The 12,656-nt window shown below is 36.0% G+C and overlaps 1 protein-coding gene across 2 annotated transcripts; it reads right to left on the reverse strand.

Moving 5' to 3' along the window:
• Positions 1 to 241: 241 nt before the first annotated feature.
• On the reverse strand, positions 242 to 5,439 carry LOC136290158 (forkhead box protein I2-like). Of its 2 annotated transcripts, XM_066184563.1 has the most exons (3): positions 4,862 to 5,439; positions 4,495 to 4,522; positions 242 to 599 (listed from the first exon to the last, which is right to left on the reverse strand). In XM_066184563.1, exons 1-3 carry the CDS (start codon positions 5,330 to 5,332, stop codon positions 586 to 588), a joined length of 513 nt encoding a protein of 170 aa, XP_066040660.1. In that variant the 5' UTR covers positions 5,333 to 5,439; the 3' UTR covers positions 242 to 585. The 2 variants fall into 2 exon arrangements, with proteins under 2 accessions (XP_066040660.1, XP_066040659.1); XM_066184562.1 differs by lacking the exon at positions 4,495 to 4,522.
• Between the last annotated feature and the right edge of the window lie 7,217 nt (positions 5,440 to 12,656).

Here is a 12,656-nt window from a genome sequence, read left to right on the forward strand (position 1 = left end):
TTTCAACCATTTCAGTAGCCTCTCCCAGGACATTTCTCACATGCTGGGATACACCTGGTCAGAAATATTGGCAAAAGGGTTCAAAATCTGGTCTATGGCACAAAAATTGTGTAGTTTGACTTATGTCTGCATGATGTATTTGACATGAAACTGCTACCCCTTGCACAGAAAGAATTAAATTTGTAAGTGATTATTGCTGTTTCGTGTGTAATGTAGATCAGGAACTTTTTTTGCTTTTTTTTCATATTTTTAACATACGCACATCAGATTATACCAACCTAGGAAGATCCTAATTAAAACTATACTTCAAAGAAATTAAAAGAATTAGATACAGGAGGGCACACTTAAATCAATCAGCCATGTCAGTGTCCTTTATTGATCCCAAATCATGATTGGGACATTTTCATTTTCGTAATCTCATTTCCGATTACACCATCTCTCAAAGAAGCTTTGAGTGTTTCCCCTTTTTTTCTTTTTTTCTCTCACAGTGTCACTACAGGCCAAACCTGACAAATTCTTTATGCATCCATGTACATGAGCCTCAGCACACCGGATGACGTATTTCTGTTCTGCTGCCTCCAAAGGTCATCTTCTATAACCTGTTCAGGGAGTACAAGAGATGGATAACTGTTGGATGAGCATAAGTTGGTGTGCACAAGTGAGTGGTTAAAAGGATTGTAGGCTTCCTTTTTTACAAAGTTTTCATTTCTGCCCCTGGACAGTGGCTATTTTCGATATGAAAGAGGACAAATCTCAGAGTCAGAAGTCTTGCTGGGCAGCAAATGTATCAGAAATTAAACTGTATACTAACTTTCTGTGCTTAGCAGGTAGAGCTAGCTTTAAACTTTAGTTTTTAGAATAAATATTTGTATAACCTGGTTAACTGCAAAGTTAATGTTATTATCTGGCTTAAAATTGTTACCTTTGTATTGTTACCCGAATAAAATGTTCAGGCCCAGTTCTCTTACTGCTCCTCATTATGGCATAGCTTATTTAAAGTGTTAGGAAATGTTCAAAATTTTATTTAGTGCAAAAAGAAGATGAAAGCAATTGACAGTTTTTATTTATGAGAGCATATGTGACCTCCATCCACATATTTATGTCATACACTGGCATTGCATCTGTGGACTCCTAAAGTAGATCTGCGGTAAAAAGATGACTATGGCTATATGACTATGTATGGCTATAACAGAGGATTATAGTCAAAGTGCTAAAATTCTGACTTCCTGACATTTTTATCAATCCCCATAATACATTTCAACTGGAAAATGCTGAAGTTGTCAACATGCAGTTTTTAGATATTGTGTTCTTGTTGGATTTTCTGGAATAAAGCATCTGTAACTGTTGGTTTTGCTTCTTAGGGAGTCTCTTACACCTTAAGTACTGCCTCATAAATTCCTGTACAAGCATGTAATTAATCTGTTTAATTTTCAAGAACATTTCTGTCTTCTCATTAAATGCTAATTTCCTGTATCAGAAATCTAATGTCCTCTGTAATGAGAGGATTATATTTCAAGACCAGAAAATTATTTATTTTTCTATGCTAAGTGTATTTGGGGGTTTAGAATTCAGGTAAAATACACAACTTGATTTTTTTCTTATTTCTTTGAAATTTTTATTTCAAGTTGTTTTCAAATTAGTACTTTGACATTTTCATCGCAAAATGACATACTACCCCTACTCTTCCAGCTGAAAGGAAGAAAAAAAACATTATTAAGATTGCAATGTCAAGCTTTCAGACACTAGGGCAGGGGAAAAATGGCATGTTGTCTAAATAGTGTATTCATAACTTGGCCCTTACATCAGTGGAAGGAATTAAAATATTGCCTGTAGTTGTATGAAAAAAAATCTGGTGTTTTGCCATATTTCATATCCAAGGTGGACCTTTTTTCTATAATAATTAAATTCATGCAATGAGGAAATAATGGGTATTGTTCGTTAAATAACTTCAAATTCCATTGGGGTTTACAGGAAGAAATAACTTTTTCTGCATTAGGGCAGTTGCAGCTTGCCTTGGAGATACGGATTTGCGTCTTTCATCTACTGCAGGACAAGTTATTGAAATCGACCTTATCAAGATGGTCACTTGTTTCCATGTTGCTTTGTGTCTTGGGAAGATTCTGAACACTCAGAGCTGAAAACCAGGGCAATGGGAGCTCAGCTGCTGGGCTCTGAGAACAAAAAGTGCTGCACAGTGATGTCACAGACCTGATGTCCAAAGTGAATGTGTACAGTTGACCTCAGACTTTTAGGTCTGTGCTTCAAGATGTTCTCTCAGGTAATTTTGAAAGTAAATTACTTTATGGCTTTGAAGGATAATAATATAATAGTGATTGGGTAATTTTGTCTTCAGCGCAGTGTTTGAACTATGCACAGTTAGAAAACAATGGATACCCACTGGATGATGAGGACAAAATAAATAGTTGTTTATTATTTGAAAAGAGTCCTCCTCCAATGTGGCATGCAGTTGCTGTACAAGCAAACAAAAAGTTAAAACAGATTGAATAAAACAAAAAAATGTAAGAAAGTGTTTGGACATCTATATGATCATTCTCTAGTATAGAGCTCTCATTCTATAGTATGCGTATCCCTAGTGGAATGAAAACTATTTCAAAGTGGTCTTCAAATAAAATCTGAGCATCTGAGCAGAAGAATGTCTCCTTCATATGAGCTACTATTATTGCATTCCCACGGGAAACTGGAACAAAGTTCTGGAAGTGTGTGTAGGGACTGGTTCATGCCACATTTCCACCATCATCACTAATCTGGTAAAATACAATTCTTTTTCCTGAGCAAACTAAAATGGTTAGTTCAGGAATAAAGGATAACCTCGTAAATGATAGGTCACAATAGGTCAAGTTGAGTGTCATGTTATACACTTTAATACCCTTCTCCAACTCTTACTCAGCAGGGAAGATGAAGTTAAATGACACTGTCATTCTGGGAATATCCTCAGGTGTACTTTATAAGGTTTTCCCAAGTAAACCCAGAGAGAACAAACAGGAGTAACTTGTTCTCTTGTGTAATTTTAAAGTAATTTGCTGACAGCTAAAGGACTATGAATATTAGATTTTATCCAATACATAAACTGTAGTAGGCAGAGACTTTTCCCACCTACTACTCATCAAACCTGCCCTGACTCTAATCCCTAGCTTTCATTCTCATCTGGTTCTAATTGCCTGGCATTCACCATTTGTGTTCCTTAGGCTTCTCACAGCTCCTTGAACATGTCTGAGCTCCTTGTCCCAACTCCAGTTCTCTCTGTTTCCTCTAGCCAGTCCCTCCATCCCACCTTCCCCACCTTTGTCCAGTTCTCAGGTTTTGTCCACACAAAAGGGCATTTCATGACTGAGGCACTGCAGTGCCTTCATCTGCATTTTCTGTGAGCAAGTGTTTCAAAGGAAGTCCTTCTAGTTTTATAATTTAGCATAGATTTTTTTTTCACAATAATGCTTGTTACACTCCTCAGTGTGAAACTTCAAAAGTTTCTGCTACCATGAGGTTGCTGGATAGATACATACATTTTAAAATACATTTTAAAAATGTATTTAAGTGAGCACTTTATAACATTATATACTCCGTAGCTATGTACATCAGTATGACTATGTAAACTAAAAATATAGATATAAGCCTAAGCAATAGGTGAAAATATCCCCAAAATGAAAATTTTTTAAATGGATTACACCCAGCTAATGAATAAACTTGTAATTAGCAAGTTGCCTTTAAGTAATTATTTAAATAGCCTAATTAATATGTGTCCATGCATTTAAAAAGCAGATTTGAACTTGAAAACATATTTTAGATTACATTTCGATCCTATTTCACTTGAAATATTTATTAATCTGAACAAGTATTCAAACAAGTATACAAATTAATGGTTAAAGATACATAAATGTACAGACATTTTTTGATCAATACAATGAGTCAATTAAAAGTGTCAAGTGAGTACTAATCAACGTATAATATTAAAGTAGTAGTAGAATGATTCAGTATTGCTAGCAATATGGGAGGTGACAAGTATTTCAAAGACATTCTCAAATGACAAAGGAAAAATGTATTAATCCTTCCTATTTAATATAATGTAAAATTAAATATATAGTTGTACATATTTGAATATATAGTTATAAATACACATACATGTGTATTAATTTGAATCTAATAGAGCAGTAGCATACAGTAATATGATTAATACAGAATTGTTAAAAATAATTTCATTGGGCAGTCAGCGTGAATGGATTTGCTTTTATGCTGAAGTAATCTATGCATGGCCATTGACCAGCAGAATTATTAAAAAGTCATTGTTATGATTTCAAAGCTAATACACTTAGGTAATAATCATGGATAATAACTGGCTAATATAAGTAAGCAAGTTCTTCTACTGTCTTTAAGCATATACAAAAGTTCAAAATTGTGCAACATATATATTTTATCTTGACAGAGTCCCAAGCTGCTTATGAAGTTACTCAAGCACTTCAAATACTTTCTAGTACTTACAGATGTGTCTGAATGCTTCCCTTTGGTGCTGTTTTTGAGAAAAGAATAAAAGGGAGTTACGGAAACCTGGCTGAATATTTAGGAAAATATTCTGCTGCATAACTGAAGTGGCAGGAGATCCATGAAACCAGTCCCCAGAAGTGCTGTGGGGTTTATCAGTCTGTAATTGAGGTGAAAACTTCCCCATGATTAAATCACTGTTTACATTCCACTTTTGGTATTCATGCACAAACTGCAGTCTGTCAGCATACAAAAGTTTCCACAGTGGATCCAGAAAATAATGTGTTTGGTAAAGCCAATTTGGTGCTGGGCAGGAAGGAAAGTGTCCCCATGGTGTGAAATAATTCACAGCCACGGAGTGCTTTACCTCCTTTTGGTGCCCTCGCTTTCGAGACCTTCGATGTTGCCTGAAGTCCCCGTGAGCAAAGTCATTTAAGTTTGATGGGTGAATACTCCAGTAGTTTCCTTTGCCATCCTCACATCTTCCCACCTTGATGAAACAATCATTTAGTGAAAGGTTGTGCCTTACACTGTTTCTCCAACCTCGACCTTTGTTCCTGTAAAAAGGAAAATTATCTTCAATATATTTGTAGATAGCAGCTAAATTCAGTTTATTTGTGGGGGAAGAAAGTATCGCCTTTGCAATCAAGGCTATGTATGACAGAGGTGGTTTATCCAGAAATCTTCCTTCATCCACAGCCACAGGAAGACTCTTCTTGGCATGTATGTGAGAGCTGGGAATTCGGGGTGGAAGCCCTTGAGCCAGTTTTCCTTCTTTTTCTCCTACTGTGCAGATGTCTAAACTTCCTTCATTGTTTTCAGAAGAGTCTTCACTCATTATAGCAGCCTGAAACCCAGCATTTATTTGAAGTGTTCTGATATTTTACTGCAAGTAGCCAGTAGAATAGTTGATCCACTGAATTTAACCAGCAGGAGAAATGAAAGTTGGGCTTCAAATGTGCTGCTCTTACATACCCAGATTTCTATTTTATACTCTGTTAAGTCAACATCCTTAACAACGAAAACCGAACTGCCTATGTTTACAAAAGTCAAGGTGCAAGTCCTATCTGAATGAAAAAAAAAATCAAAATAATTATACTATGTTAAGTATGAAGATAAACAGACCATGACGTTAGCCTCTCACTTCATTATAATCTGAGAAAACACCCTTCAGTGTTCCCCATTGAAACATAATGATTAATGAGAAATTTATGGTGCCTAGATAGAGTTGCGAAAGGATCAGACTCTCCAGTGATATGTAGAACAAATTGAAATCAACATGTTGGTTCCTGTGTTCTACACTTGGTCAAACATGTTGAATTTAGTACAATAAACATTTGTTTTACCTGCTAATAGAAAGTACTGTGTGAAAGGAAACTCCCTATCAAATTTTGTAGCTGCAGTGTAGCTATTCTTAGTGAAACTGAATTAAAGCAAAAAAACCCCCGAACACATATTGCTCCCCCTTTTTTCTTATTAACTCTATGATAACAACTAGCTTTCATGCTGAGCATGCAAGTGACCAGTCCTGCCTACCCAAGAAACTGCTTGAGGGAGCAATTACCACTCAGAGTCAGAGAGTTGTGTGCTCTGTCACCCCCAAAGCACAAACTGTCACTTGAACTTTGACATGGCCCTCAGCCTCCTGAGGTCTGATACTGTTAAGGAAAAGACAGTTGTCTCATCTTGGAAAAGGTTGCCCTGAGAAGTTGTGGATATTTTCCCCTTAAATGTCCAAGGCCAGGTTGGACAGGTTTCTGAGCCCTCTGGTCTAGTGGAAGGTGTTGGAACCCCAAACCTTTCCATGATTCAATGATTCTATGATCTCACGAGATTAGTCTAGGAAAGTTATTAAATGCTGAAATATGTTTGAAAGCAAAATGAAACAACACAGTGGAAGTTTTGAAAGAGGATGTATCTTCTTTTGGGTCACTTCTGATGTTCAAAATATGTATTAACAAATGATGTCTGTGTTTTGAGGGATCAGCAATGGCATCAAAGATTTAACTTTACAAGGCTGAAGTTGATGCTGTTGTTCAGGCTCTTTTGAGTTCTGAAAATAACCTTGGTTCCTCCTTTCATATGCTAATTCTGTCAAAGAGAGAGGGACATTAGGGTATCTATTAAAATGACCCTTTTCCTCCTAATCTTGAAGTTCATCCTGACTGATCATCTTGATTGGGCCCTGGTAAGCATTGTCTCAGGGTTTCAAACTGACCAACCAATTTTTCAGTGGGTAGCCTGATGTTTTTAGATTAGAAAACAAGACTGATAATGCAACGTTACAAGTCACATGGGTTATCTAATATTTCTGTGCCAGAGCAGAATTGCCACCTGCTTGCTTGCTTGCTTGCTTGCTTGCTTGTAAGATTTAATAGAACACTTTTCCAGTAATCACTGTGAAAAGGATCTACCTGGTATTTTAACAGCCAAGGCTGTTCAAAAATCCTAGTGATGACATGATGAGCTGATTAACAGAGGGTTTTTTTGGTCTTCAGTCTCAGCAATCATTTCTTTTGAAGGCATTCATTTGACCTGGTCTATCCCTACTAGAAATCGTCTGCCTAGAACATCCTAAAGTTACCATCATCTTGCTGTTACTGATAGTTTTTCATGATGACTAATCATGAAAACTTCTGATGATTAATTTACCCAGTTTCTTTTCCTCCTCTCTCATTTGCGGCTGAATGGTTGCCAAGCCATACCAGAAATTATTGAGATTATCTCTGAAATGTGTGATCTGGCACATTAGACTATTTATTACGATCATGCCATTTCTGTTGTTTCAACTTTAAGCAGGTTATACCTAAAGGGGTTCCTACAATAATAATACAAAAAAACCCCCTTGATTTTAATTCAGAATACCAGATTCTCTATATTATTTTTTTTTCTACTAAAATATCTGTCCTTATGAAACACTGCAGTTGTAGACTGGAGAATGAATGCTGCTCACTGTGACAAGGACTGTGTGTTCCTTTCCCCATAGCTTCAAGAAAGAAACACAGAATCAACCACATGTGCTGCTATTTTAGTAGTGACTTTGTAAATTGAAGGATTGTAAGAAAGGACAGGGCACAGAAACAAGATTTTGAGCGCCTAGAAATATCCAAATCAAATTAAGAATAAGGAAAACAATCTTATTAGAGTTTTCATTTTTTAGGAGAAGAAACTGAGGAAACTGAAGTTATTAAAAGGAAAAAGTCTGAAGAATTAGAAATTTAAATGCAGTAAGTGCCCAAAAGTCAAATGCATGATACTTTTACTCAGATCTTATATAAGAAGAAAAATTGTGTTGAAAGGGCTCTATATCTGAATAGATGAACAGTTCTTTCAGTAAGTAAAGGAAGATCCTGCAGGGAATGAAAGACAGAAGGGTGAGCAAAAACCCCTACATTTCGAAGGGCTGCAAGTCCTGATTTCCAAGATCACAATTTTTGTTTTTCAGAGATGCCACCGAGGAAAATATTAATCCCATACTCCTGGGTGTCTTGCTTGTTCCTTCTTTCTGCACATTATTTCTGGAGTTAGCTTTTATTTTTTCTCTGAGTATTGTCATTAAAGATGAAAATTCCTCTATTTGCCCAAAACAAGATTCTGTCTAAAAAAGTTAGACAAGTTTCCTGTTTTATCCTTATTCTTCACGGGAACCCTCTTGTCAGTGTCTGAAATGTCTGAAAAGCTCTTATATTAGAGGAACAACCTTCACTGGCTCAATGTCCAGTTTTATCTGAAAAGAAGAGAGACAGGGAGTGCATACTGTCTATTCTTACTATGCAGACTTTTTCCAGCCCTGGGAAGCAGACTCCTCTTCAAATGTCTGAACACACCTTATTAGAGCATAATTTTTGTTGCCACATTCTCTTCAAAGCTGCTAAAACACTGCATGGTTAGAAATCTGAGATTTCCTACAAAGCACCATAAAAAGAAGGAGCTGGCTTTATCAGCCAGACTAGTTAGAGAGTTTATCCTGTAAATTTGTGAATAAATGATGTATTCTTGAAAAGATGAATGAGGATAAAAGAACATTTGGAAATTCTGTTCCAGTAATGTAATCTGTTCTGAATTTTCACTGTACAAGCATTGGGTTTTTCCTCTGCCCTTAATTTAGGTTAAAGAGAGTTTTTCAATGTCTTAGCTTTGATTGTATGAATTGAGGCTATTTCCTTACAATAATTCTAATGTTTCTTTTTTTCTATACATATATTTACAAAGCCTGCAAAATTTCTGCTTGGTACTGTGAAAACAAGCACATGTTTTAGGGATTGGTCTGGTTTCTACTTTGGGTCACAGAGTAGACCAGTTGCAGTTGTAGGACAAAGTTTTGTTAAAAAGTCTGACAGTGCATACAATCTGTAACAAAGAGCAGAAAACAGTTGAGGGCACCCTTTTTGAATTCAGCCTTTTTTACTAAAATTTAACTACAGTCATATCGAATTTAGAAATAAAATATTGCTTAAGTATAATACTGTCTTTTCTTCCTTAGCACTACATAATTTCAGAATTAATTGCTGTTTCAAAATACCTGTCAAAATATGTCATCAATGTTTCTTTCTAAAGTATATAAGCTTTACAATATTTCTTTTACCTCTGGTTCAGCATTTTGACCATTCAACAGTCAGCTAGAACAGCATTCTTTGCAAGGAGAAAATGTATTTATGCCTTATCCTAATAGATTTATTTAACAGCAGTGCAGAAAGTAATACATCTCATTCTATTTGCTAAAGAAGTGCAGTTTTCTAGGACACTGGGGAATACACTGTTAGGAATCCAAGTGGAACTAGATTTTATACTGCCTATCTTTCATCCATGCTTAAGACATAATTATTTTCCACTTGATGCAAAGGTATAGCCTCTTTTTTTCCAGTTAAGGCAAAGAAAGATCAACTGGTCAGTGCTAATAATAGATATGACAAAAAAAAATTGACTGTAGTTTTTGATGCTCCATTGTGTGTTTAATTAGGTCCAAAGCCTGCTGATTCTGTAATGCTTTCCCCTCTAATGTTTACTATGCTGTTTAACAGAGAGGCTAACCCATATAGAGCTGTCTTTTTTTCTACACATTTTTAATTCTATCTGTTGTTTCCACTATTACTTAAACAGTGTTTAAGGACACCTGGAAACTATTTGTCTTGATTCAACATTTGGTTTTGGTGTGTTCAAAGGAATTAGGCTTCAGTAAAGAAGTCATTAAAGAAGTTGTCCCATTAAAATGTTCTAAAATGACCTGCTGCTGTTATATTTTTAAAGGGAATAGCTACTCTGTTGTCTGATTTAGATATTTTTGGAAATCATTTTAAAAGATGCAGAGAACAAATTATATTATTTTTCATTATATTATTTTCACAGTGTGAATGCAATCATTATATGTATATGTGTGCTTGATTTGGTGTCACTCTCTCAGTATATTTTTGATTAAAATATGTGGATTTCTATGAAAAGTTTAACTCAATGCAAACTGTTCAGACAAGAACTAAATTAAATGGAGAACAAGCATAAACCTCTTCCCCTCTGCACTGAAGAAGACAAAGCTTGTAGATAGGACATTGTTTTCAACAAGAGTGTGGTCTCCTGTTCCCAGTTGTGCTTGTTGGTCTCCCTCCTTATAACCATTGATATTTTTTTCTTGTACAAAGGCAGAATCTTTTCCCTCTTTTGTCGCTGTAGCACACAAAAGAAAGACTCCAAGTATTTCAGAAGGCAAAGAGCATAGAAAAAGAAGGCTTTATTTTCTAATTCTTACTACCTTTTATAGGGTGTTCCAATACAGATTTAATGTGATTGGTGAATAAGAATGACACCTCTCTAATCCTATTGGTTAACTAGGGAAACAGTGAAACACCACCTGGAAAAAGATTGTTTTGAGAAAGGACAGTTGTTTGCCAAGATTATTTTGAAAAGAAACTTTCTTGACAAATTTTTCCTCGGGAAAAAGTTAGCAGCTGCTAGCAGGCTAAAAATCTTTCAGACGCAGAAATATAAGGCCCACACTCTTTCATATTATTTCTTACACAACATTTTTCTGTTTCCTAAGTTAACTCCCTTTGCTAAGTACATGCTCCTTCTCTAGCTAGAGAATGGCATGAGACTGAAGACTGTCGATCAGTGGTAGCACTTAGACTAAACTAATAAATACACCTTTTCTGGCCTTTTCTTCCCATCTCCAATGTTTATTTACACCCAGGAGAGAAGTAAAGGATTTGAACTGAGTGAATGGTAAGATGGATAGAGAGGTACAGAATAGCATCCATTAATTAATGTCACTGACAGTAATTGATTTAAACAAAAATATGTCTTTGACTATGTCTTTGCTTTCAGAACATTCTGCAACCTATCCTTCATTCCTAAGAAGTCCTTGTCACAGCATGATGCAATGTAGTTGTTTGTTAGCTTGGGCATAATATCTAGTCTAATAGCTGCTAAAGCCTCTGGAAAGGTTCTCCCTAACTGAATTAGTGATGGACTGGGCCAAGACAAATCCCTGTTCAGTTTCAGCAAGCATTAAGAAAAGAAAAATTGCAACATTAATCAATAAATCAAAACTCTCTTTAACCAGTTTTTAACCTATTTTCATGCAGTCCAGAGGCAAAACTAGTTCCCATGAGTTTCCTTTTTCTGTTTTTCTTCTTCTATTTTGGCAGAAATTAATCCATTCTCAAAGCTTGCCTTGGTCCAAGACATACCCAAGCACAGCAGGTTGGCAGCCCTCGTCCTCTGTCCTCCTCTAGCCTCCAAGTCCCACTGTGGTTAATCGGGGAAGTTACCTTCCCATTTACATTTGTCTGTGTAGCTTCTTGTTAGAAATATACCAGATGCAAAAGAGGAAACAGTTTTTCGCAGAAACAGGTGTAACCAATAAGCTAACAGTGTCATAAATAAATTCTCCTTGTTTGCATAATTACTACAGTAATATTTTTTTAGATTATGTTGACAGAAGAAATTGACTTCCCATTAGATTTCATTTTCCAAACTGTGCCTAATTCACACAGTACAAAGTCAAAATGTGCATGTTGCAAATGAGCTCAATCTCTGTGCAGAGCCATAGGCAGGAGCAGGTAGACATGGTGGAAAGACTGGGAAGAACTTTGGACTCTTCTGTGGGGAAGTTCTGGAGATCTCACTCCTTCATTAGACAGTCATGAACATGACTGGATAGTGCTACTATCTGTTTTAAACAAGTAGTCTTGAATGTTTTTGCAGCTGACCCTTGCTAAAAAATACAGTGTCGTAAAGCACTAGCTCAAAGTCAGCAACATCCATGGAGTGTAGGAGTTATGTAGTTTATGATAAAAAGCTATTTTTTAAATCTCTTCTGATATTCCATTGTCTCAAAGTATGATTAGGGAATTAGGAGTGTTTTTGCAATAGGAGGTGGGATGGCTATTGAAGGGTTTTGATGAAGCATTGGTAAGACCTGGAGATGTTCTCGTGGTGCAGTGGGGGATGCTTCATCTGAAAAAATGGTTTGTGGTAAGATGCCATTTACGTTATTTTCTGGAAATAGACCCAGATGAACTTTAAAGTTACCAGTGAAACTATAACAACAGGAGGAAGGATTCAAAGTGTCCTGAATGTAGAATTAGGTTTCTAACCTGTACTGAAAACTGTGATGATTCTACTAATTCTGTCAGCTTCTGGCATGGTAAATTTCAAGATAGTCTTGCTATATCATAACTTGTTAGATACTATTAGATTACAGTGTAGGCTTACCCTTTGATATAGACAAGGAAAATAGGAAAAATTAAATGACGAGATGGAGAAAGGTGACGTTTTGAGTTCAAGATCTTTGTTCTATAAAGGCTTCATCTTTCCATGCATTGAGTGCCATAAAAGTGAAAGTCAAATACTATCCGAATAAGTTGATTAAGAAGCCACTGTTTCATTTCGTATCATGGGAAGATGTCCTGCACAAAGTTTAAACATCCTTTAAGAAGTTTAGTGTCTTTCTTCCTCCCATTTCTAGCTGTGTGAAACAGGTTTGTGTTTCAGAGTTGGCTGCTAAAGTTAATTCTTTCAGTTGCTTTTCTCTCCATTTGGCTGGATGATGCTAAATGCAATTTATCATGAGATGACTTCATAATCTAATTAATGATGAGCTCAGCCATATTTGCAATGGTACATTACGAGTTCATTTCCAGTGTATTCACCTCAATGTTTTATTGTAT

The sequence above is a fragment of the Chamaea fasciata genome, unplaced genomic scaffold (assembly GCF_029207755.1).
Source record: "Chamaea fasciata isolate MVZ Bird 193981 ecotype frontalis unplaced genomic scaffold, bChaFas1.0.hap1 SCAF_5, whole genome shotgun sequence".
Lineage (NCBI taxonomy): Eukaryota > Metazoa > Chordata > Aves > Passeriformes > Sylviidae > Chamaea > Chamaea fasciata.

Coding starts and splice junctions, on each gene's coding strand:
- LOC136290158 (XM_066184562.1), bottom strand. CDS start 5,332: ATGAGTGAAGACTCTTCTGAAAACAATGAAGGAAGTTTAGACATCTGC. Junction 600..4,861: donor AGCGAGGGCACCAAAAGGAG/GTAAAGCACTCC, acceptor CTCCCTGAACAG/GTTATAGAAGATGACCTTTG.